Raw genomic sequence first — 26,700 nt, 5'->3', positions numbered from 1 at the left:
ACAGCCTTTTAAGGAAGCCAGGTCAGTCTGAGGCCAATTTTGTGACTGAGCTTCGGCAGCTATCAGAGCACAGTGATTTGAAGGTAGTATTGGATTATATGCTCCGTGGCATTAATAATGATGTCATACAATACTGCTTGATGAGGGAAACCCCTTCGCTGATTTTCAAGAAAGCCCAAGAGATTTCCCAAGGCATGGAGATGGCTATAAATAATGCCAAGAATATCCAGAAAGGACTCAGGGTGGGGGGGGAGGGGGGCAGTGCACCAAGTCAGGAGGGAGACTGGTATACAGGCAATGCGGGTGGAATGTTTTCGGTGTGGAGGGACGCACTAAGCAAATGAGTGCAAATTCAAAGACACTGCTTATGGTTGCAGCAAAAAGGGACATTTACCTAAGAAGTGGTAAAGTTAAGCCTGGGCAGAGGAAAACTCAAGGATTCAGGCACCCACACACTACCTAGAAGAAGCAGATGAAGAGACAGCGTGTGCTTACAAGTTGTTTGGAATGGAAACAGATGAGGAACCACCTGTCCATATTCTGCTACACTCACTGTCAGAGGAAAGGATATTAAGTTTGAGAATGATTCAGGGGCCACACCATCAGTCATCAGCGAGGAGGCCTGCAGGAGGACATGGGGGTCCAACCTGCCTCCCATCAGAGAGTGAAAGCTCAAACTCAGGACCTATGCGGGGAAGCCCATACCTAATTTAAGGGTGTTATATGTGCACATTTCAACCAAGGATCAGAAGGCAGAAGCCAGGCTGGTGATAGCTAAGGGTAGCAGGCCCAGTCTTTTGGGCCGTAATGGGCTTTGCAAAATCTGGCTCAACTGGCATGAACTTAAGTATCTACACATGGCGGAGGATGTTCAGTGACATTGTCAGGGATGAGTTGGACACATTGAATGGCATGACAGTGAAACTCGGTGTTGACCTTGAGGCCACACCATGATATTTTAAGCCCAGGGTGGTGCCCCACACCATGAAAGACAAGGTCGAGGAGGAGCTGAAACATTTACAGCAGTTGGGCATCATTTTGTCCGTCCAGTTTCAAGGTGGTGGCTCCCATTGTTCCAGTTTTGAAGGCAGACAAAATGGTGAGGATTTGTGGGAACTATAAATTTACGTTAAATCAGGTCTCTACGCTGGAGGAGTACCCATTTCCATGGGTGGATGACCTGTTTGTGACCTTGTCAGGGGCTAAGCTATTCACAAAGCTGGACATAAGCCATGCTTACCAACAGCTGGGGCTCCACAAGGATTCAAAGGAGTAGGTCACAATCAATCGCCTGGTGTTTGGCGTGGCGTCCAGCCCTGCCATTTTCCAAAGGACAAGGGACACCTTGCTGCAGGGGATTCCGCATATGGCAGTGTATTTGTATGATTTTTTTTTGGTCACGGACGTGGAGCATCTGGCTAACTTGGAACAGGTGTTGAAGAGGCTCTCAGATGCAGGGCTGCAATTGAAATGCAACAAACATGCGTCCTCCCACCAAGTGTGACCTACCTGGGACACAAGATCACAGCTGAGGGGCTCTGTCCTATGTAGGGAAAAGTGAGAGCTCTCAAGGAGGCCCCAAGCCCAAAGGATGTCACGGAACTTAGATCATATTTGGGCATGGTAAATTATTATGGAAAATTTCTTCCTGACCTCTTCAGGGTCTTGGCCCCACTGTACAAGCTGTAATAGCACCAAGTGACAGTGGGGAGAGGAGCAGGATGAAGCTTTCAAGAATGTAAAAGAACTCCTCCACTCAGCAAAGATGCTGGTTCGCTATGACCCAGATAAGGAGATCACCCTTTCATGTGAGCCCTCACTTTGTGGAGTAGGGGCAGATCTCTCACATGTAATGGAGGACCATTCAGGGAAACCTATTGGTTTTGCTTCACATACCCTAACAGCTGCTGAGAAGGGATATTCACAGTTAGACAAAGGAGGTCTGGTCAAACAGTTTCATCAGTACCCCTATGGATGTGCATTCACAATTAATACGGATCATAAACCACTGTTCAGTGAGACCAAATGCATCCCACTGCTAGCCTCAGCTAGGATATAGCATTGGGCTCTCACATTATCAGCCTACAAGTACCCTATTAAATACAGAGCAGGTGGGGATAATGCAAATCTCGATACGCTGAGTCATCTACCTTTACCTGAGGCATCATATATGTGCCTCCAGAGACGGTGTTTTCATTGGAAAGGCTGTCAGAGACACCTGTAAAGGCAACTCAGATAAAGCAGTGGTCAGAGTGGGATCAAGTCCTATCTCAAGTTAAGACTTCTCTTTTTACAAGGATGGCCCAGTATCGTGAAAGGAGAGGAACTGAAGCCTTATGCAAAACGTAAGACAAAATTGAGTCTGCAGGATGGATGTATTTTCTGGGGGGGGGAGTGAGGGCCATCATCCCTCTCCTTGGCCATTCAAAATTTATGGAGGAAGTTCATGAGACTCATCCAGGGGTGTCTCAATTGAAAAGCATTGCAAGATCCTACGTCTGGTGGCCAAGAATGGATCAGGATCTGGAGAACAAGGTAAAATCATGCACGCTATGTCAGATTAATCAGAAAATTCCACCAAAAGCTCCCTTGCACCCATGGGAATGGCCAGACCACCCCTGGTCTAGGCTACATTTGGGCTTTGCTGGCCCTTTTATGGGGCAGATTTCTAGTAATGGTGGATAGAAGCTCACATCATGGGCAACATTACAGCCCACTCAACCATGGTCAAACGCAGGGAAGTGTTTGCAGTCCAGGGGTGGCCTGACACTCTGGACACTGATACTGACCCGACATTTACCAGTGAGCTGTTCATTGAGTTCTGGCAGCCAAATGGCATTCATCACATTTGGACGGCCCCTTTTCCACCCAGCTGTGAAGGAAGGCCTGAAGAGGATGACAGGGGATTCTCTCAGCATCAGGCTTTCACATTTTTTGTTTAAATACCGCCTTACGCTGCAGACTACAACTGCATGCACTCGAGCGGAGATGCTGATGGGCCAAGTCAAGATTGGATGTGCTGTACCCGGACTCGAAGGCAAGAGTGGAGAGAAAGCAGGAAAAGCAGAAGGGGGGGGTGGGGAACACACGATCAACGTGAGCGAGAAAAACAGTTAAAACCAGACGCCAATGTTTTTGTGAGATCAGCAATGGCTACCCGGAGTTATTCTTAAGGAGAGTGGGCCTGTCTCTTATGTTGTTAAGCTGACTGACGGATGGACCATGGGCACTTGTGTTCATGCATACACAGTGGCAGACTGTTCCGTGGAGTTTCCAATGGTGAGACTCTCTCTGGCAAAGTCATTGTGGAAAAGTGTTACCGAGTGACTTTGCCAGAGCAGTGCCTGCTAAGTCATCGGAGGTAGTGTGTAGATCACAGCACACTCACAAACCTGACAGACTAAATCTTCGATTTGACAGTTTTCTTTAGTAGACTGAATGTGGAATCTGCCACATTTTTTTGGATGTTTTTATATTTTTAAAGTGTTTCTGAAATGTTATTACAAGTTTTAGGAATGACCCCATTGTTCTTTATATTTGGGCATGTTTCATTCTAAGGGGGGGGGGGGTAGAAGGGTGGCACTGTGAGCTGTTTTTAAAGTGAGGCTGGGAGGGGTTAACTTCCTGTCTCTCTTTGTTACTTCCTGTGTGCTTTGAATATAGCTTGGAGGCCATGTTGTATGCAGAGGAAGGTGTGTGTGCTTGGACTCTCAGTGAAGCTGTGAGAGGCCCCCAGGACATAAGGTATGATGCCAGGGAGAATACGGTACAAGTTTATAAAAGAATGGTCAGGTTGTAGCTGGAGTACAGTTCTGATGGCCACATTCTAAGAAAGATGTGACTGAACTGGAGTAGATTCAGACCACATGTACCAGGATGTTGCTAGAGCTGAGTGTTTCAGTTAATGAGAGGCTGAACAAATTGGGTTTGATATGTGGCAGGGATTGGAAATTGGGCTTTATTCAAGATCAAGGTCACTTTATGTGGAGGAAGCCTTCTTAATAATGGCAACTTTAACATTCCTGAAAGTAGAAATGGGCTATTGTTAAATGTCTGCTTGGAGATTTCTTTTAAGGAACAGTTTGCCTTGACATAGTCCCTTTACACCCATAGGACATCCCTTAATCTCTTATTCAAAGTACAGCAAATGAATGATCATAGTCTTTTGTTCTTCTGGTGTTAATTGATGGATAAATGGCATCTGGGAAAATCTCTCTTCTCTTCAAAGAGTGCTATGGAATTTTACACCAACCCAAGAGAGCAGATGGAAGCTTGAATTAATCCTTCTTCTGAATAATACCATTTCCAACATTGCAGAATTCCCACAGTAAGACACAGTGAAGTGTTGAAGTTGATTAAGATTTTAAGTCTTTGTCATGGAGCTTGAAATTAATAACCATCTCACTCAATGCTAATTACCATTCTCTGACATAAAGCTGGCATACGTGAAAATTGTTTCGTTATGTCTTGCAAATGTTTGTCCAAAGTTAATTCAAAATGCTTCAACAATTGACATAAAGCATGTAAAAAATGTATACTACATCAGCTGAATTGTGCTCTCTTCATAACATGTTGGTCATGCATGGTACCTGTTCTACACAGCTCTCTTTTACCTTCATTGTGATACTGTCCAGGAAGGTGATCAATTAAATCATTAGGCACTTTTACACAGCCGTTGAGAAGCAGAACATTTCCACAAATTTTCTGCTCCGCTGGCGGTATAAAAATGTCCTGACAGAATTTATTTGCTAAATTCCATCCTGGAATTTTTCCACCAAGACCGCTACACATTTTTACAGAGTGGCTGCAGTCTAAATTGACCGCAGGGATTCCGTAAGAAACTGGGCTAATGAATACGGCGACCACCCTCCGACAAACTCTGCAACACAGGAAGACAGTGTAAAAAGTACTGTGTAAATGACCACTCTGGAGGTAAGTATGCTAATGTTTTTTTTAACTGAATTTTTCCTTTATTTCTGTGTGTTTATATTTTTTTAAAAATCATAATTGTAAATTGACCAACCTTGGGTTCACCCTGTGAACAATAAGCTGCAAACAGTAATAATCAGTGCCTGGAACCATATATAATAGTTCAAGGCCTTTACTAGGAGAATGTGCCAGACATCAAACAAGGTGATAGATAATTCAATAAAAAAGACTGCTGCTTTTCTTCCCTGTTTATTTAATTTGTCTGCTGGGGCCTTTTCATTTCCCTTTCATTGCTTATTGGATAAAAGTGGGCAAGCGGTGAGTTTACGGAATGATCATTTAGAAGATTGCTTCTATTGAAGTAACAAATAAAGAAACCAGCAATGGTTTGTGAATATTTACTTGAATAGCTCCTTCTGGCATGTCCTTTGCCATGAAAAATTAAAACATCACCTTTGTGACTCTGAAAGGCTCCATATTCTAACAGACATGCACCTTTTTATATCCTAAACCCTTCCATGGAGTTTTTTTTAATTCAATTTTAAATATATGTCCAAAAAAACTGTAGGTCAAGTGGCATCCATGGCCAGAGAAACAGTTAATGTTTTGGGTCAAGGATCCTTCCTGAAAGCTGGAAAAGAGAGAAAATAGAGTATTTTAAGTTGAGGAGAGGGGAGAGTAAAGAGAACAAACGCAATGTCTGTGATAGGATGCAGACCCCAATGTTGCCAAGGTAACAATTGCTTCGGAAACCAGAAAATAGAAACGGAGAGCTAGAAAGAAATATATTAAACTGAAAAATGTACAGATATATCCATGTAAAGAAAGAAGAAAAGAATGTTATCTGAAATTATAAATACCATATTGATTCTCGGGGTGCATTGTACCACCAGATGGGAGGTAAGGTGCAATCTCTCAAGTTTATACTGGGGATCTTTAGAGCAACATAGGAGATTGCAGATGGAGATTCAAAGAGCGGAAAGGAAGTTTTGGCAAACTGACTTGGTGGTTACTTGCTAAAATAGATAACAAAAATTTTGGGTCTCTCACGAATCGTATCTTAATGGCAATAGCTTTCAAGTCCTCTGAAATTTTATAGAGTAAACTCATTCTTGAAACTAACTCTTTGGGGACATAAGTTGTCATGGTTGGAGGAATTATTGAAACAAAAACCATTCTCTTCCAAGTTGTAATTGTAGCCTCTTCCCCACCTTCCAATTTAATAAAGCTCATCCGTACAGAGAAAGCTTTGATTGCTCTATCACTCGGACTGATTCTTCTGTAATTCTGCAAACTTTCTCCTTGACTGTAAGCAGAATTTAATTCCAACACTGGATCAATTATTATCCTTGTAGATCCTCATATTAGTTTGCATCTCAGTCCCAGAAATATTGTTCTTGAGTTGACCTTTTTATCTAGTTATCTGCTTAAAAATTCATGAAGTTGCTTTTTAGCCCCTGATCCTTTGTGTAGGAAAGGTTTTGTGTTTTGAAAATCAATACTGTTTCTTCAAAACTTACTTTGGATGACCAATTGGTCATTGAATCGAGACACCAATTTGCTGTCAGTTGCAGCATTTTGTATCACTTAATGGATAATGGTGGCATTGCAGAGTTTTGTTATTTAAATAAATTTTAAAATCTAAAATGTGGGCTATCAAACTTTAAAAATTTCCTTAAAAACTCATCGGACTCACTAAATCTAGTCATCTTGAATCCGTTCAGCCTTCCGGCAGTTACATGCAGACACATAGCCAATGTGGGCTTTTAAATGTCCTCTGTAATGCCTTGTAAGTCTTTCAGTTTGAGGACCATGAATAATGTATCATGAATGCTGGCTTTACCAACATGGTTATCATAGCAGTTAGTGTGGGTTACGTGGTTAGTGCAACACTGCTTCAGGACCAATGACAGGGGTCTGACTCCAGCACTGCCTGTAAGGAAAAATACTCATTGCTGGAGACACTCAGCAGGTCAAACAGTGTCTTTATATAGCAAAGGTAAATGTACATAACCCACGTCTCAGGTTTTAGCCTTTCAAGGTATGGAAAAATGTCGGCAGGCATCCGAGCAAATGAGTAAGGGGAAGGAGGTGTGGTCGCAAATGAGTAAGGGGAGGGAGGTGTGGTCGCAAATGAGTAAGGGGAGGGAGGTGTGGTCGCAAATGAGTAAGGGGAGGGAGGTGTGGTCGCAAATGAGTAAGGGGAGGGAGGTGTGGTCGCAAATGAGTAAGGGGAGGGAGGTGTGGTCGCAAATGAGTAAGGGGAGGGAGGTGTGGTCGCAAATGAGTAAGGGGAGGGAGGTGTGGTCGCAAATGAGTAAGGGGAGGGAGGTGTGGTCGCAAATGAGTAAGGGGAGGGAGGTGTGGTCGCAAATGAGTAAGGGGAGGGAGGTGTGGTCGCAAATGAGTAAGGGGAGGGAGGTGTGGTCGCAAATGAGTAAGGGGAGGGAGGTGTGGTCGCAAATGAGTAAGGGGAGGGAGGTGTGGTCGCAAATGAGTAAGGGGAGGGAGGTGTGGTCGCAAATGAGTAAGGGGAGGGAGGTGTGGTCGCAAATGAGTAAGGGGAGGGAGGTGTGGTCGCAAATGAGTAAGGGGAGGGAGGTGTGGTCGCAAATGAGTAAGGGGAGGGAGGTGTGGTCGCAAATGAGTAAGGGGAGGGAGGTGTGGTCGCAAATGAGTAAGGGGAGGGAGGTGTGGTCGCAAATGAGTAAGGGGAGGGAGGTGTGGTCGCAAATGAGTAAGGGGAGGGAGGTGTGGTCGCAAATGAGTAAGGGGAGGGAGGTGTGGTCGCAAATGAGTAAGGGGAGGGAGGTGTGGTCGCAAATGAGTAAGGGGAGGGAGGTGTGGTCGCAAATGAGTAAGGGGAGGGAGGTGTGGTCGCAAATGAGTAAGGGGAGGGAGGTGTGGTCGCAAATGAGTAAGGGGAGGGAGGTGTGGTCGCAAATGAGTAAGGGGAGGGAGGTGTGGTCGCAAATGAGTAAGGGGAGGGAGGTGTGGTCGCAAATGAGTAAGGGGAGGGAGGTGTGGTCGCAAATGAGTAAGGGGAGGGAGGTGTGGTCGCAAATGAGTAAGGGGAGGGAGGTGTGGTCGCAAATGAGTAAGGGGAGGGAGGTGTGGTCGCAAATGAGTAAGGGGAGGGAGGTGTGGTCGCAAATGAGTAAGGGGAGGGAGGTGTGGTCGCAAATGAGTAAGGGGAGGGAGGTGTGGTCGCAAATGAGTAAGGGGAGGGAGGTGTGGTCGCAAATGAGTAAGGGGAGGGAGGTGTGGTCGCAAATGAGTAAGGGGAGGGAGGTGTGGTCGCAAATGAGTAAGGGGAGGGAGGTGTGGTCGCAAATGAGTAAGGGGAGGGAGGTGTGGTCGCAAATGAGTAAGGGGAGGGAGGTGTGGTCGCAAATGAGTAAGGGGAGGGAGGTGTGGTCGCAAATGAGTAAGGGGAGGGAGGTGTGGTCGCAAATGAGTAAGGGGAGGGAGGTGTGGTCGCAAATGAGTAAGGGGAGGGAGGTGTGGTCGCAAATGAGTAAGGGGAGGGAGGTGTGGTCGCAAATGAGTAAGGGGAGGGAGGAGTAAGGGGAGGGAGGAGGGAGGGGACAGCAGCAATCAAGGGGAAGAGGGATTGCTATGTGAAGGGAAAGAGAACTGGGAAGGGAAGGAGGGAGGGTGAAGAGGAAAGCAGGTCTCCACCCCTTGATCGCTGCTGTTTCCCATGCCCTTCTCCACCTCTTGCCTTCTGCCTTTCTGACCACACCCCCTTACATTTTTGTTTGGACCCCGGCTGATGTTTTTCCTTACCTTGATGAAGGGCTCAAGCCCAAAACATCGGTTATGTACTTTTACCTTTGCTATATAAAGGACACTCTCTGACCTGCTGAGTATCTCCAGTCTTACTTCAATTATGTTGTCTACAGATTTTCGTGTTTTACCACTGTCTGTAAGGAGTTTGTAGGCCCTCCCCGTGGCTGTGTGGATTTCCTCCAGGTGCTCCGATTTCCTCCCACTCTTCAAAACTTACCAGAGTTGTAGATCGATTGAGTGTCATTAGGCGGCATGGGCTCGTGGGCAGGAAGGGCCAGTAACCATGTTATGTTTAACTTTAAAATTGCCCACAATGAAGGTAAAGTTTTATTAGCAATGCAGCCAACTTTACAGTTCACATTACATTTAAGCCTGTGTGTTGATAATGAATTTAGGTGAAAAGGTTAGGGCAGCAGTTAGATATTACCGTGCCAGCCACCTGGCTTTGAAACCTGTCTATAAGGTGTTTGTACATTCTCCCCATGTCTGTGTGGGTTTCCTCTGGGTACTCCAGTTTCCTCTCACCCTCCAAAACATATGGGGTTGTAGGTTAATTTGGGCCATAATTGGCTGCTCTGGGTTTAAATGGTCAGGACCAGTCTCTACAGTGCAGTAAATGCAATTTTACTTTTCATTTAAACTTAAAGTATTTTCCTATAAAAGATGAACCTCCGATTGCTTTAGCTATCCAGCCATGGCAATACATACCAATCAATAGCCACCTCTTGTGAGGAGACTGCTAAAAGACTTGCTCTAATATCAATTGTTCTTTGATTAAAATTCAACACACTTGGTTCGATCTTGAAATATTTAAAGAAAATGCATGGAATCATTACAATTTTTTTTTTAATTCATGTTTCTGAAGGGAATGGCCTCTTGTTGGTGTACAGGTTTGAATGCCAGAATGCCATGCCCAGGTAAAATCATGGAACAACTGGGGTGTCTGTGTCCGACTCAGCAAAAGGTGCCAGCAATCAGTTGACTGGATTATCCAACCTTTGGATCAGCAACTGAGGGGTTAACTGCTGGTAATTGCCTTTGTTTCTGGTCCGAAATCAGCTGCCCCGTTCTGTATTTCAGATTGAATGATGGCCAGCCTTCCCTTCCAAGACTGCAGACTCCATTCCGGTGTTTCATTGCACCTGGATGCACTGAGAGGCAGGAGGCTTCAGTTGAGGGGGATGGTCAGAAAGATGAACTCATGGGAGGAATATAATGCTGAGCTTTAGACTTGCACAACTTTGAGAAGCAAGTGGAATATAATGCAAGGTTATTGTATTAATTGAACTAAATGCACTTCTCAGATGATTGACTGGGAAATAGTTTGGGAAGTTTCTCAGCTGCCCCTTATTTGGGTATGAGACAAAGAATGGTACACATCCCATTGAGATCTCCAGTGGTTTCTCGATCAACGGTCGGCAAGGATTAAGCATTACATGCTATTAACGTGCATGAGGACTGTAATAAAAGAAACGTATGAGGTCTGGTAACTTTCATATCCATGATTGATTTACAGCCCATAATTTGTCTGTAAATATTCTTTGGTTACTACTTTATCCCATAGACCCATCTGGCTGCCATCAAGAATTGGGCCAGTCCTTCAGTGGACAGCAGTGGGCTTATGGTGAGCATCCTATTAAATCACCCGGCCCAATTATGTGCAAACTTGGAAAGTCTTAGATTATTTGATCAAGAGACATTGTGCATTGATTTGTGCCTTTTGATTGGCAGGAAACCTCTACAATCATTTTTTTTCTCTCAGCAAGCAACAAATGGTGACCTGATTATTTTCTCCCCCCCCCCCACTCTAGTTAATACAAGTTCAAGAAAATTTAGAAACCCCTAACCCTGCATCCTTCCTGACCTGCAACCCTGCAACATTTCACCCAGTGGGGCTTTAGTTCAGTGAATCACTGTGTCAGTTCTATTAAATCAGTATCACCATTGCTGTGGAAAGAGAGCTTTATTCACACAAGCCTTTACTCATGGGTGGATTGGACCAATGGAGATATCGTCCACTCTCCTCAACTTGTTTCTCCATCCAATACCCTCATCACTAAAACAGCTTGGGGTAAACCCCTCTAACAACCTGTCCTGGTCTAACTGTGTCAACGCGATGACCCCCCCCCCCAAAAAAAGCTAACCGGTACCTTCCTGAGAAGCCTGAGTAAATTCAGCAGGTCACCTGTTTCCCCCCCCCAACAACTTCAACAGTTGCACCATTGAAGGAATTCTGTCAGGGTGCACCACTGCTTGATGAGGGAACTCTTCTGCCCAAGTCCTGCAGAAACCTCAAACATATGTGATCGTAACTCAGACCTATCTCTTCCCTGCCCCTCCCTCCACATCCATGACTTGCTGTCCCTTCTAATGCAGCCAACACTCTAAAAGGCACATCACACTCTCAGCCAATCAGTGGCACTCTATGCAAATATATACAGAGGGGATAGGATCCCACACTGTCACAGTGGTGAAGCCAATATTGTTTATATTTATCCATGTAAATTACTGACCTTTTATGTTTGACCCTGGTCTCACTGGCCCGCTTGCGACTCCGCCCCTTTCTTCCCCATAAAGGCTGTCATGCCACAAGCCTGGCCCCAGTTCGAGTCCAGGTCAGTGTGAGCGACCAACACGGAGATGCTGTCCACCTTTAGCAAATAAAAGCCTTTGGTTTTGGCAACTTCAGTCTTTGAGCAATTGATCGTGCATCAAGTGCTTAAACTTGAACTTGAGGTTAGGAGATTTAACTCAAAAGAAATGACCAACGTGATTTAGAAAATACGGAAGGTCACGTCCCTTAGTAAAGAAACGCTCGATTTTAACATATTCATTCTGAAAATGCAGCGTAGACTGATCACTTTAAAGTGAAGCTTTGATCCGTGCATAAAATATCATGGATCAAAGCTGCATTATTCAGTGCTTTTCACCTATTTCATGACAAAACTGTTAACTTTCAATATCATGGCATCAGATGCAGCAATTATTCTGTTTCACATTATATGGAATTTGCAGTCAACATTAACGCAGAATAATGTCTTCAGAAAAAGAAAAAGTAACTTTTGACCAAGTTACATAAAAATTACCACAAAGCATTCCAAAGCAATGTCTCCCTGCATTGGAACGTTGGATACGTAGGAGCAATGAACTTCAAATCATCCCTTGTATCCCAAAACAGTTTATGTATTTAATGTCTATTTTGTGCTTTAAATACTTCAGAATTGAAGAGGCAACTGAGAATGAACCACATTCTCCTGGTAAGTCAGGAGTCAACTGAAATTTTTACACAAAAAAAGTCGGAATTATTCAAAATAAAATCCGTATACTTATGTCCCAATGTGGTCGTTTACACTGAGGCACTTTTACACAGCCTTCCTGTGTTGTAGAGTTTGTCGAAGGGAGGACGTCGTATTCATTAGGCCTGTTTCTTCCAGAGTTGCTGCAGTCATTTTACACTGCAGTTGCTCTGTCAAAAATGTGTAGGGTTCCAGTGGAAAAATGACAAGATGAAATTGACATAATAAATTCTGTCTCAACACTTTTACACTGTGACCGGAGCAGAAAATTAGCTGAAATTTTCTGCTCTTCAGCAGGTGTGTAAAAGTGACTAAAGACTCCCTAAATAATATCTTTGAGCCAGTCTTTACAACAATCCAGTGTTAACATCACTGAAATGAGCTTTGTTTAAAATCCAGATATATTTAATTCCTTCAATTTAAATATTCCTGCAGCCGTGGATGGATTCAAATTTGAACCTCAGATTCCATGGTCCAGAAATGTAACTGCTACTCCACTAACTTGTTTGCTCTATGACCATTCTTAATTAAAGTTTGTAAGAAGGTTATTCTCACTGATTTTTATCCACTTTGACAATTGACAACAGGCATGGTCTCATTGGTTGGGGGTCAGCTTCAGGGACAAAATTTATTAATTTTGTCACTTTCACAAATATAAATTTTATTACATCAGTTTCAGGGTAAAGTAAATAAATCTCAAGCCTCTTGTATAGAACTTGTACAAGGCCTTGTGGAAGCCGTCGGGATTGAACCTCACATCCTGGGACTCCTCAGCTTGGGTGACTTGGGAGAATGGGGAGCAGAATCACAGCACTGCTAAGCAGGGTCCTAATGTCGACCCTAATGCCGACAGCTCCATAAAGGCTTCAAGCAACCCTTTAAATCCTGCAACCACTGAGATGGCAGCACCCATGTTGTGCAGAATACCGTAAGGGGTTGCATACTCCACAGGAGCAGCAGATCAGAGGAGGGCACCATAAATGGGGAGAATGTACCCCCACCCTATCCCCACCATTGAGAAGGAAATGCATGGAGATGACCTGACTGGGAGATGACCACACCAGCAATATGCTGAAGGGACCATGCAGGCTATGGGCTATTGGAAATGGGTTTGAGCACCAGATATTGAAACCAAGGTTTGAGAGGGTGCTGAGGGCAAGAAAGGGCTCCTGGAGGGCCTTAGGCATTGAAGGATTCCTGATTGTATTAGAGGTTTGCACTGGAGCTCAGGTTGCCAATGGTTTGAACAGGAGACTGTGTGGCTGCAGAGATTGTGGGAGCATTGGAGGTGAATCCACGGGCATGCAATGTCTGAAAGGGATTCTGTTTTGCTTCTCTTTCTCTTAGCATGGGGGGGGGGGTGCGTGCTGGGCAAAGCTCAAGGCAACTCTGTCTTACAGGACACAAAAGTTGAAGTATATCATTTATATTACATTATTATGTATTATTCCATGAAAAAAAAGGAACCTTGAATCTTGATCTGTATCATAACTAATTCTGAACAAAAGTTTTCATATAAAGAGTGCAAAGCTACTTTGATTTATTTCACTGAAAACTGCAGGTTTCGTATCCAAAAGAAAAAAGATACTGCAATTGTTGGGATTCAAAAGGACAACAGAGATTGCTAGACCAGCCAGAGAGAAAAATAGTGTGAATGTTTTGGTTTGGAAGCCTTCTTTTCATGATCTGAAATATTCATTGTTGTATTTTATTTCCACATTTAATCTTCTCTAGATGAGTCTATGGAGTAGGTTTGGATTTTCTCTGCTTCAATTGGGGCTGGGGCAGGGCTTATGGCATAAACAAATTACTCACTACATAGCAAACAAATCCATCCTAATCAGTAAAATTGTCTGTTTAAATAGCAAAGGAGATACAATAGGATTATTTCTCCAGAACAATTCAGCAAATGAAGAGCTGTTGCTTTAAATTGTGCGCATTCAATCACATCTGCCACTGCTGTCATTGGGCTTGAATGACTGGTGAATTATCCAATCCCCTCCACTCTAGTTGATTGTCGCATACGCAGCCTGTCCATGAAGGATGTCAATTTGTTCCACCAGGTTACCTTTCAGACAGCCAAAAGCAAAGATTAAATATTTTTCCAAGATGCTTCACTATTGGTGAATATCAATTTGACTCAGCTGGTAAAACAGAAAGATTATGGATTTGTGATTAGGAATATAAGACAAGCTGAATTCTTCATTTTAGTCCTGAGGAGGTACAGCAATGTGAAGGGACATTTACCCACAGCACTGTTCACATGTTCAAGTGGATTGAAAAGATCTTACCAACACTGCCCACCCTCTGCTTCAGGGTCTTAGAACAGTCACTACGTGGCCAAGCAGTAAATGTCAAATGAAGCTAGAAACTCTTAAACTGTTCCTTTGCTGTCTGGTGGAGATAGCAAGATCTTCAGTGAAATCACATTGTAAAGATGACCATTGAAATTTCATGATTTGGGTGTTTTCATTATACTTTAACGTTTTGGTATATTTCAGCCCAGTTTTTTTTTTTTTTTGCTGCTTTTCAGGGCCATTTTCTGAAGTTTCAAGAACTGTGCTGCTTAACCCTATAACCATATAACCACTTACAGCACAGAACAGGCCAGTTCGGCCCTACTAGTCCATGCCGTAACAAATCCCCACCCTCCTAGTCCCACTTTTGAAACATTGTTCATTTGTGGTTTTGGTTCTTTTGCAGATGACGAGATTGGCAATGCAGCACGATCCTGAAGAATGAAGAGAAATTGCTCACTTTATTAACACAATGAAGGGATATAATGGGAGTCGGAGCCAGTCACAACATTCTTCCGCACACACGTGCCATTGTATGTCTGAGGATGGGGATCACTCCCATGATTATTTACATCACAGCCAAGACCCGAGGCAGTCTTACTTGCTTAGCCCCACGGAATCGTGCTCGATGGACCATCACTACTGCGTGTCGCGAAGCACCATGTCTCCTGAATGCGCTGCAGCACCGGTCAGCATGAATGAACAGATGTCCTCCAGCAGCACCTTCCCCAGGATGCACCACAACCCACAGTATGAATCTTGTGACGACTGCATGGCTGCCACCCACACTGCTAGCAAGATCAACCGGCTACCTGCCAACCTGCTAGACCAGTTTGAGAAGCAGTTACCCCTCCACCATGACGGGTTTCACACGCTCCAGTACCAACGGGCCAGCTCAGCAGAACAGCGCAGTGAGAGCCCCAGCAGGATCCGACACCTGGTTCATTCTGTGCAGAAGCTTTTTGCCAAGTCTCATTCTCTGGATGCCCCGTCAAAAGGAAACCTAAACGGGACTAAAGTGGAGGGAAGAGGCGGAGACAGCTACCATCACCAACAGCACCGCCAACACCATCACCATCATCAGTCAAGATCAACAAAAAGGAGCAAAAGCAAGGAACGCAAATCAGACTCCAAGCACAGAGCCAAGATAACTGGTTGGTGGAGCTCAGATGACAACCTTGAAAGTGACAGCAGTTATATGGTGACTGCTGGATCCAGTAGGCACTCTATGGATCAAGCCACCCAGTACTGTACAGAACCCATTGAAAGTGCCTTCAGAGATTTGACCCTGAAGAGTTTAAAAAGCAGCAGTGAGGGAAAATGTTTAGCTTGTGCAGCTATGCCAATGGTGGCTGATTCACAGCACACAAAAAGGAGTGCATGGTCCACCATGACAGTAAGCCAAGCCAGAGAGGCCTATCCTAGCTCAGCCCTGAGCCAAGACAAATCATCAATGCTACAAGATATCAAGGCACAAGAAAGAGCTTATCACTATCTTCAGGTAGGTGGTAAACTACTTGCTGGGCTTAGAAGCAAATTGCAGCATCAACGTGCACGTTAGGGATCTTTCGGTCAAAGTTACTGCATTTGTCTTGTAAATATCTTGCATGACATTACTCCAATTTGTATTAATGATCATAATGTGACTTTTGGATCCTCTGTAGATGAACAGTAAAATCAGACTTTCTACCTTTCAGAATTAAGTCAGACAATGTAGTTGTGAGAACTCCCTTCAGAACCCACTGCCACTTATCATAGGCAAGACAGGGTCCATCACAGTGAAACACGGAAGTCTGCAGATGTTGAGAATGTCGTAAAAAGAACATCAGATATGTTCTCCTTCTTCAAATAATGTGGCATCCCCTCTACCAGCATCAACTTGGCCCTCACCCGCATATTCTCTATGGCCCGCACAGCTGCCCTGGACCCCTCTGTCCCCACGTGCAACAAGGACACGATTCCCCTTGTCCTCACCTACCACCCCACCAGCCTCCGTGTCTAACACATCCTCCTCCATCATTTCCACCACCTGCTACATGATCCTGCCACTAAACACATATTCCAATGGAATGGATGGGTATTCAGGTGTATAGATTATTTGCTGTGTGTTGCTGGAAGAGGAGATTTATAAGTTTATAGTTTGGAAAAATGTTTCTATTAGTTTTAAAGTGCAAAAAAATGGATATTTGATCCCTTGGCAGTAATCTTACAAGTATGCAATATCCTCCCATTGTAAAATTATTCATAGAAAGATCTTTAATCCCAGCTAGCAAATATTTTAAATTAGTTATGCTTTCATTTCTAAGCAAGAATCTTCACCCAGATTTTTGGGGTGTACGTCCACAGCTAGTATGTGGGATGTTGAAGTGGGCTACTTCAGTGAACTACAGTGTCATGTAAAATTCTGAATAGTGTTGCTGGCTTGGTCTTCACATATGGATGGATCCAAAATGTGATTTTTATTTTTTTTTTTCAAATCTTTGCATTGTAGCTTGAGTTAAACAAAGAAGACCTGTCAAGCTTGACAATTCAATGAAGAATTATTATTTGCATGGATAGAATTATTTTTCAGTTAAGTATTGTGAATATATTGCTTTGTACACTGAAATAACATGTAATATTAATTTTAAATATTGCTTACACATTGCTATGCCAAATAACATAATTTGGTATAAGTATTGCATGTGTGTGGTTCCCGACAGTATGGTTTAAGTATTGAATACATTTTTAAATTGTGCATCCAACTTTACCTGTGGAACAAAGCTCATTTTCATTCTTGAGAGATGACAAATGTTTCTTAGCTCAGAACTGAAAATTAATCACGTAGTAAATTTCCTTTTTAAAAAGTATCCTTCAAATGTAGATAAGTAATGAAGAGAAAAATATTCATGACCCTTTACTGCATAAACATCATGCGGGATATTTTGCAAATGTGTTTTGCCTTGCATTTATTCAAGGTAGGAGAATTCCCAAATGCACTTCTGCAAAGCAAAGGCAACAAAAATGGATGAAATTCCAAGGAGATCCAAATGGGTGAAAATCATTTAGTTACAAAAGGTCTGAAGATAGGAGGGGCCATGTTCACAAGTAGCTAGAATTTTGTGATATTATGGAACAGATATTACGGGTCCAGATAGATGAAGCCTTGGTATAATCACAACACTCAAATTGGACATTTAAGATCCAAGCTACTTGTGAGAAAAGGTGTCAGTGATTCAAATTAGGTGAGGGTCAATTATCCAAATCCAGAGAAGATAGAACAGTGGTGACCAAAAATGTGAGAATAATTTATTCTGAGGCTGAAGAAAGCAGAGTAGAGAATCTTAGTTGTTTGGGAGATGAATCAAGGTATTGGCAAATCAGATCGTAGAGGTGGAAAGGAAATGGAGCCCACAAAGGTTAGAGACAGATAACTTGGGCATTTGCCTTTAAGTTCCCTTTATGGGTTAAATTTCAGTTGTCTGTTAACGCTCCTGGGTTTTATTTTATTGGCAGTGTCACAACGATTATCCTCACAGGGAGTTTGTTTATGCTGTTGTGGATGGTTAAAATTGGGTTTGGGAGGAATTTAGAGAATTGGAAGAGAAAAAAAACTAAGCTAGAAATAGAAGGTATGGATTTAGTTACGAAGGCAAAGATATGGGGAAAGTCAGTAGGCAGGGCAATGGGCTTAATTATAACAAGATTGTTTCATTGAGGGGCAGAACAGTCAAGCTTAAGACTCAGAGAGAAGAAGTTGTTCAAAGATAAAATTAGAGCCAAAAAAAAACCAAACTGAGATGAGAAAACTGTACAGACTGTTTTTTTAATATAATTTTAGACATGCAGCAGTTCAATGAGAGTGAAAAGTGAAAGATTCAAAAGATAATTTGGTTTACTGTTCATGTATGTGAATTTACTAAGTGTGGTAAGAAGGTTGGTGAACTACAGGCATAGATTGCCACATGGGAAAATGATCAAGAGATAATGATGGAAAGATGTGTCAAAATTAAGGAGAAAATCAGGTTCAAGTTCATTATCACCCGATTGCACAAGTACAATCCATAAAGTGTTCTCCGGTCCTCTGTACAAAACACACAGACACACAACCAGACATTACACACAAACAGACAAGCAATGCATACATAGGACAAATATACATATATAGAAATAGTAAATACATGTTGGTTGTAAATATTAGAGTCACAGACAATTAGTGCAAGCAATGCCTTTGGTCCTTCAGCATTCTCACTGCCTGTGGGCAGAAGCAGTTCCTCAGCCTGGTGGTGCTGGTTCTGATACGCTCTTCCCCAACAGGAGCTGCTTAAAGATGGTTTTTTGAAGGGTGGTAGGGGTCCTTAAGGATAGTGTGTGCCCTCTTCAGATAACAAAGCCAGGGGGTGGGATGGGGAGGGGAAGAGGACAGGTTATGGGGTGGGGGGAGAGAAGACAGGGGATGGAATTGGGGGGGGAAGAGACCTAAGTGATTCTCTCTGCCACTTTTATGATGCAGGGGGATCCCCAGCCCTCTATGATAGAGAATTTCAGAAATTCACCACCTTCTGAGAGAAATTTCTATGCTCCTCGGGCTTCATAAGTACTCCGAGCTATATTTCCCTCATTCAAGATTCACCCATGGAAACATCTTTGCATCTCTCTCTGGCTATGCATTGATGCCATTCCTCCAAACAAGGAAAATAGGTCTCATTTATTTATCTTCTAGTGGTAGGTCAGCCCTCACATCATTAGGATTAGCCAAGTCATATTTTGTTTCCTTTCCTCGTAATTACTTTATCATTTCTAGATTGTCTCCATAATCACAGTTTCAAACATTTTGAAGGTCAGTGTGGTTTTCTCAAATCAGATTGATGGCCTCTAGCCCCAACAGACAGGATAAGCTGCAGTGCTTGGATGCTTTCAACATGACAAGCATCACCTGGAACAGATCAATGCTCCAAGAGCATAAATTGATAGCAAAGATTGTCACTTTAATAAGGAACAAAGTGCCTCATTTACAGTTAAACACCCTCCAGCACTGATGTAATATTTATAGCCAATTCTTAATTTTCTCATTCCAGGAATGGTCTATAATTGGATGAAAAGAATGTTACAATCAATTAGCATAAACAATTGTGCCTCTTGATCAGTTTGTGCTTCATTCTGCTGGAGGTTCTTGGTTTCTTTTTATAGTTTTGATCCGACAAAGAAATACTTTATTGTCCATCCCAATTCCCAATGGCATTTTGGAGGCAACTTCATTGCTCTGGATCCTGGAACTACTAATTGACTGCTGGGTTGGGCAAATTTCTTTTCCAGAAGGATATGAGTGAACCTAATACAATAAAGCCCCTCATATCTGGCACCTGCCAGATAAGTGAATTTTCTGGTTGCTTGAGACTTATTCTTGCAATGCCTGACTAATACAGCTACATTAAGGATTTACAGTTTAAAAGACACAAAAAAATATACTATATTACACTGAACAAACTTCACTTGCATGAATATATAAATCATAAAGTATTTTACTTTATTTTCAATTATATTCTTTGAAAAAAGTTTAACCATCACTGCATCTAGATATTCCTCTGAACCCCCTGAAAGGCAAACAATAGCATTATAGATAATTAACTTCCCCCATCCCCCAAATTTATAGATAAAGCCTCTGACCGTGTCCACTCTTATGAAGCAGGAACGAGGAGACACTTTAAGAGAGTCACCCCCAAAGCCGAGCGGCATCAACCAGCTCTTCATCCTGGATGACACCATTTTATTCAAACTCCACTTTATTCAAACAGCCGCTACCAAGGCACTCCAATAACTGAATACTTGCTCCCGTCTTCACCAAAGTTTTAAGTCCGTGGTTCTCAACCTTTTACTTTTCATTCACATACCACTTTAAGAAATCCCTATGCCATAAGTGCTCTGTGATTAGTAAGGGATTGCTTAAGATGGTATGTAAGTGGGAAGGGAAGGTTGAGAATCACTGCTCTTGACCCAATTGTTACTGAAATTTTTTGCTTGAGAAAAATTGACATTTCCTTTGGAGCTATGAAACCGTGCACATAACAAGTCAATGAGGTACGATTAAAAGAGAGGTTTTCAAACTTTTTCTTTTCACCCACATACCACCTTAAGCAATCCCTTATGAATCACAGAGCACCGATGGCACAGGGATTACTTAAAGTGGTATGTGAGTGGAATGAAAAAGGTTGAGAACCACTGATTTGTGTTACCTGAGAAAACATTAACTTTCACAATTTTAAACACATTTTTCACTTATTATTTTTTTCTTATTTGTTTTATTTTATTTTTTTCTTTATTTTCCTTTTTTTTGGAGAGTTGCTTGTATTCCAGATATCAGGTTTTACTGTACTTGCAACATGACAATCTAGTTGTTTAATGATTGACAATGACTTTTTATTTCACAAGTATTTAATTACTTTAATTTAAATTAAATTAAGCTCACATCTCTATGTTCTGGCTGGTGAATTCTAGTCCAGGAACCTGTCCACTATCACAATAGATGCAAATTAATTCAGTCAATTACTCCCAAAACATTTCCAGATTTTGTTATTCTACAAATTATTACCGATCGGAAGTGTCAGCATTGACTTGTGTATCAAACCACTGTCATTCAAACTTTAAATTGAAAATCCCTGGATCTTCATTCACAGCAGACACTGGGCAAACATTCAAAATTTATGGCATGTCTCCAATAATAGCTCATTAAAACACAAGTATCAAATAGATGAGAGCTTAGCTGACATGTGGAATGACTTCAAGATGGTCCATTACAGAATAACAAAATAGACAGTAACGTAAGACAATAAAAAGTCAGATGTTTGACAACATATCTGTTTTTGTATTCCAATAAATTGTGGCATTCAAACATGGTAGCACTTAGAGATCCGAGTGTTGAAACAGATACGGCTCAGCTTTTTCTTTGATACCATTCATCTAAAGGATTTGCCAGCAATGTCATATGAACCAAATAAATAATGAATGGAAAATTTTGTAAATCCACTGATTTTTTTTTTTTGCTTTTGTTTTCAAATTGTATGTTTTAAAATTGAAAAATTCAATGTTCATAGTATTGGGTTGTAAACCATGAAGTGTTTTTGTAGTTTGTGTTGGGCCTCACTCTGGCAGTGGAGAAAGTCCAGGACAGACATATCAGTGTAGAAGTGGAAAGGTAGGTGACAGAGCATGCAAACAGGCATTCAAGATGCCAAATGGAATCAAGATATTGTCATGCTTTTTTTCAAATTTACTCTCATTGTATGAATAATCCTTAAATAAATTCTATTTTTTTCTAATCTATTTTATACCTAGTTTCAAAATTCAATCAGTGTGTGAGGTTATTGGGACTAGCTGAACAATGGTCAGCACTGATTTGAAGGGATGAATGGCCTGTTTTCTGTGCTGTAGTATTCTACATGTATATCATTCCTTAAATAGGGAGATGAAAACTGTACGAATCTCACCAACCTTCATGCAAAGATATCTACTGAATGTCACCAAAACACTTTTCAATCAAAACTTTTATCTTTCTAATTGTTTGTTCCACTGGCATGCTAGCTGTCAGATTCTCATAATTGTTCTTGACTTCTACACCAAACAATGCTCTGGCATGTAATGTAGGTTTAAGGTGAGAGGTGAAAGCTTTAAAAGAGAATTGAGGTAACAACCTCTTCATCCAGAGGGTATATTTATCCTTCATCCTTATCTGGATCAAGCACCCAGTAGATGCTGGAGAAGGAGGTACAATTTTGATGTTCAAAAAAACATTTACCGTAAATATGCGTGTATAATGCGTTTCAAGTATAATGCGACCCCCCCCTTTTTTTGAGAGGAAAAAGGAAGAAAATTTACCCCCTTATATAATACGACCCCCCCTCCCCTTGCCCACCCGATTCGCGCTGCCGTCTCTCTTCCCCCTCGCCCGCCCAATTTGTGCTGCTGTAAATATGCGTGTATAATGTGACCCCCTACTTTTTGCTCGAATTTTGGTACAAAATATTTTGCATTATACACGCACATTTATGGTAGATATGTGTATGGATGGGAAGGGTTTAGAAGAATATAGGCCAAATGCACACATGTGGAATTAGCCCAGAATACCATTCTTTGAGCAATGTCATGCAAACAATCTTATCCTCAATGTTAGCAAAACTCAGGAGATGATTGTGGACTTCAGGAGGATGTGAGGGTGTGAGTGTGTTCAGCAGGTTTCCATTGCAGAAAAAAAACTGCTGATCTCTGCCAATATTTGTAACCCTGTGCCTCCTGGTAACTTAGCATTGCCTAGAACACAGGAATGGATGCATTGGGCCTATGGCAAATGTATGAAGGGTGTGTGGCTAGACATGTTGAAGATGTCACACCCACCCTCCATTGTCCCTTCTCTATAGTACAGTTACAAGGGCCACCCTGTGAGTGTGTGTATTAAGGCTTTGAGATGCTTCCCATGATTCTTAGTTGCTTCTATAAATCACGTTAATCTTGTTTTAATGCATCAGAGAGAAAAATACCCACAAAAATATGGTGAATTTCACCAAATAAATTATTTTTTCATAGATCCCTAAACTGGGATTTAGCACTAATCTCAGCGGATGTTCAGCAAATCTGAAATGGCCAAAATTCAATTTCAAGGCAACTCTCTGGCTACTATTCTGTTGTGTCTTGGCTATGTAATGCAATATTCTGTTAACTTTGTTGGTTGTTGGTCAGTACTAGATGGAAGCTAAATCAACTGAGATCTCTTTCAACTGTGTGTGCATGCGTGCGTGGTATTTTCTTTCATGTGCAATACTTCAAAACTAACACATCTTGCTCTTCGATTACATCTGGCCAATAGTGTGAAATTAATGAAAAGCTTGATGAACATTAGATTGAAAGAAGTCAACTTGTTTGCAACACTGTTCTTCGCTTTGTAAATGGAAACTCTGTTGAAGGTGGCCCTTAACCATTGTTCTGAAGAAAACCCCAAGTGGAGAAGTATGATTTATGTGATTCCTGCCCTCCAGCATGGAAAGCCTTAGGAGACCAATCACATAGCCATTGGTGATGAAGAGACAAATGGTCTCTCTGGTGTTAAACAACAAATGGTTGCACAATTTGCTTTACTTCAGTTACTGCAAATTTGAAAATGAAAATTCCAAAGATTCAGAATGATTAGATCAATAGAGAGCCATCATTTCTTCATCTGGTCTAACATGCAGGTGTTTCCACCTGAGAAAATGGCACTCTTTACTATTTCCAACAGCAGTACCATTTCTCATCCCCTCATACATCTGACATGGTATTCAGATTCCTTCAAAAAAAACATCCACAGTTTTACTTCAATAAATGAAGCTTATTACTAATGCCTAAATTAAATTACTCTGCCTGATAAAGGAGATGTGTCTGAGAACAGAGAGAGGCTACAATTTAATATCAAACTGTGTTTAAAGTGGTTTATAAGCATCACCTGAATCTCCAGATTAAATTACATCTTGTTATTCACTTTTTCTCTCAGCTATAATTTTGTATTGTGTGTACCCAAGTCTTAATAAGTAGGAAATCAAGCTCAACATAAATGTAAAGTGGGCTTGATTGGCAATTGTGAGAGATTAATCTACTGCCATCTACTGTCACCTGAATAACTGGAGAATATATTAAGAAAATGGTTCAGCAGTTCTTTTGGAGAACTGTAATGGAGTCAGAAAGCCACTTATAACAACATTTGTCTTTTAAATGAAGGGGATGAAGTTAAAGGAAGGACAATATTTGCCATCTTAATTACTGTTGCAGATATTCCCAGTTTTCATGAGGCTTTTGTCTTATTCGGAGACAAAATTTCATCCTGTGTACCACCTCCTGTTCCTGTAACTGATGTCTTGGAACTAAAATAAGCTGGCCTCACATAGCTGAGCTAGGACCATAACCAGTACCTCAGTTAATATCTGGCCTTAAGAAGCTAGTGGACTAAAATGAAACCAGATAATACATTTGCATGCTAGAAGGATGGCTGACTTGGAATGAATGGGTCTGAAGCAAGATTGCCTTATACAAAGTCATTTCAGGTGAAGATTGAACTGGTTTCTGGAGAAATGATTTGTAGTTAGATCAAGGCTTCCATTTATTTGCAGATAAAAACAGGTAATGGGAAAATGTGCACACCATAACCTATTTCAATCACGCAGCAGAGAAAATCCAATCAGAACTTAAATTTCATGCAAAAAAATAAAATAAAATCTACTAATCATTCTTTGTGATATTTACCATTGGGTACTGATAATTAAAATCAGTATGATTAAGTATTTTGTGCATGGATCAAAACTACCTGTTTGATTCATGCAAATCAACAATACCAGATAATATGTTAGCTGGAAGTAGACTGCTAAATTAGAATTCACCACTGTACTAGAACTGAACAATCATTTATTTGGTAAACTGTATTCAGTTTACAGATTTGTGCAGGAGATTTCTCATGATATTACTCACAGACACTTTTTAAGGAATGGAGCAGGTGGACTGGCATTCTGGACTTGAGGCAGGCTCTGAATTGGAAGTTATGATGGAACTCTCAACTCTATCCTTCCAACCAAACCCGGATTCCACCCGAGAAGAGGGTCCACAAGCTCGGCCACTTATTCAGGACCTAACCCTAACCCAGGTCGATGTTCATTGGTGAAGAACATCTTTGGAGGGACTAAATGAGATGGGGGGAAATTAGTGGTTCCCAAGCCTGCGGGATGAAGGAATAAAAAATATTTTCACATGACTTTTCAGTGTGACTGAGTATCTGGGATGCTTAATTATATGTATGTGAAAATGACAATCAGCTTCTCAGAGTTCATCAACAGGAAGCCAAGTTGTGTTGCAGATTGATGATCATCCATCGGGTCTGGTAAAGTTCAGAGCTATGTAAATTGTTGAGCAAGACAAATGCACTGAGAAGCTGGAAAGGAATGTGTGAGGTCAAAGTGCAGATTTATTTTCAGAGTTTATACGTGGCATCACCTAAAACCCTGAGATTCATTTTCCTGTGGCTGAGGCAGTATTACCACTTAATGGTAGTCCTAAAAACTGTACTCAAGAAGATACTTGTGCATGTAAACCAATAAAGAAATGTAAACAAACTGACAGTACAATATGGAGAGAAAAAACAATAAAGTGGAAAAGTAAGAGTGTTAAATGAGTCCTTGATTGAGTTTGTTGTTGAGGAGCCTGATGGTGGAGAGGGAGCAACTGTTCCTGAACCTGGTGGTGCGAATTTTGTGGTACCTATATTTCTTTCCTGATGGTAGCAGCGAGAATAGAGCATGTACTGGGTGGTGTGGATCCTTGATGTTTGCAGTTGGTTTCCGACAGCAGTGTTCCCTGGTGCATGTGCATGGCAGGGTGGAGAACAGAAGAGTTTTAGTGACCATTGAGATGTTGCTGCAAGTCTTGGGAGAGTCATGGAACAAGCGACAGAAGAGGGACCTGAAGGACTCTGGGAGTGGCAAAATGTCATATCAAAATTTATGTGCCTCAGAATTCAACGCCAGTCAGTTTACAACTACACAGATAAATTAACACCACCCAACATGGATGAATTTTGGGCATGGATGCTGTTCTGTTAATCGAACCCTAGATCGAGAAGAGGGTGGCCAGAAGGAGAATTGATATAGTAATCTAACAGCAACTCCAGTTTCAGCTTCTGGACTGAACAAAAATATTCAGCAAAGCAGAGACTGAGCTTCTGTTTGATCTTTCACTGTAGAAAAGACATGATTACAGTACTGAAGTAATGGAAGTCAATACACGCAAGTTGTTCCTCCGTGATGATGAGTTGAGGGCCTTGGTAGATGGGAAGGAGCAAATAAATGACTATGGTTGCCTATTGAGGTGCAGTTGAGGTGCATTGAAATGCCATGAAAGAAATCATTCCTTTGCAGTTCTTAAGGGTGGGGGGGGAGAGGTCATTTGATGATGGCAACAGGCTTGAAAATGGCAGAAGGCAAATCCACTGAAAGTGGAATGGAATAGAAGACCAGTACAAGAGGATCACTGTGGTAATTCTAGCTGGAGAAGAGGATAGGTTACAGGCCAAGATACAGATAATGCAACACAGATGGTTGTGGACCTTGCCCAACTACACTGGAGGTACGTCCATGTCCAAGGTAAATGGAAGACATTTCAGGAAGCATTGTTAAGGAGTGATGTTGTCTGAATGGAAGCAAGATGAAATTTTGAAGAGAACAGAAAATGAAGTTGAGTTGGCATAATCAAAGTACCGTCCCTGTCTTCTTCTTTGGCTTGGCTTCGTGGACGAAGTGTTCACGTCAGTTGCAGGCTCGTTTGTGGCTGACAAGTCCGATGCGGGACAGGCAGACATGGTTGCAGGGGAAAATTGGTTGGTTGGGGTTGGGTGTTGGGTT

At 41.9% G+C, this 26,700-nt stretch overlaps 1 protein-coding gene across 1 annotated transcript in view; it reads left to right on the top strand.

Moving 5' to 3' along the window:
• Positions 1–26,700, top strand: part of LOC138741543 (disks large-associated protein 2-like) — a 272,962-nt gene that overhangs the window by 170,911 nt on the left and 75,351 nt on the right. Inside the window, exon 2 of the mRNA XM_069895779.1 lies at positions 14,721–15,815. Within this exon, the coding sequence (XP_069751880.1) occupies positions 14,787–15,815 (1,029 nt within the window). The 5' untranslated portion in view covers positions 14,721–14,786. The remainder of the gene's footprint in view (positions 1–14,720; positions 15,816–26,700) is intronic.

The sequence above is a fragment of the Narcine bancroftii genome, chromosome 8 (assembly GCF_036971445.1).
Source record: "Narcine bancroftii isolate sNarBan1 chromosome 8, sNarBan1.hap1, whole genome shotgun sequence".
NCBI lineage: Eukaryota > Metazoa > Chordata > Chondrichthyes > Torpediniformes > Narcinidae > Narcine > Narcine bancroftii.
The sequence above is the reverse complement of the archived record's forward strand: the minus strand, read 5'-3'. Positions and strand labels throughout refer to the sequence as shown.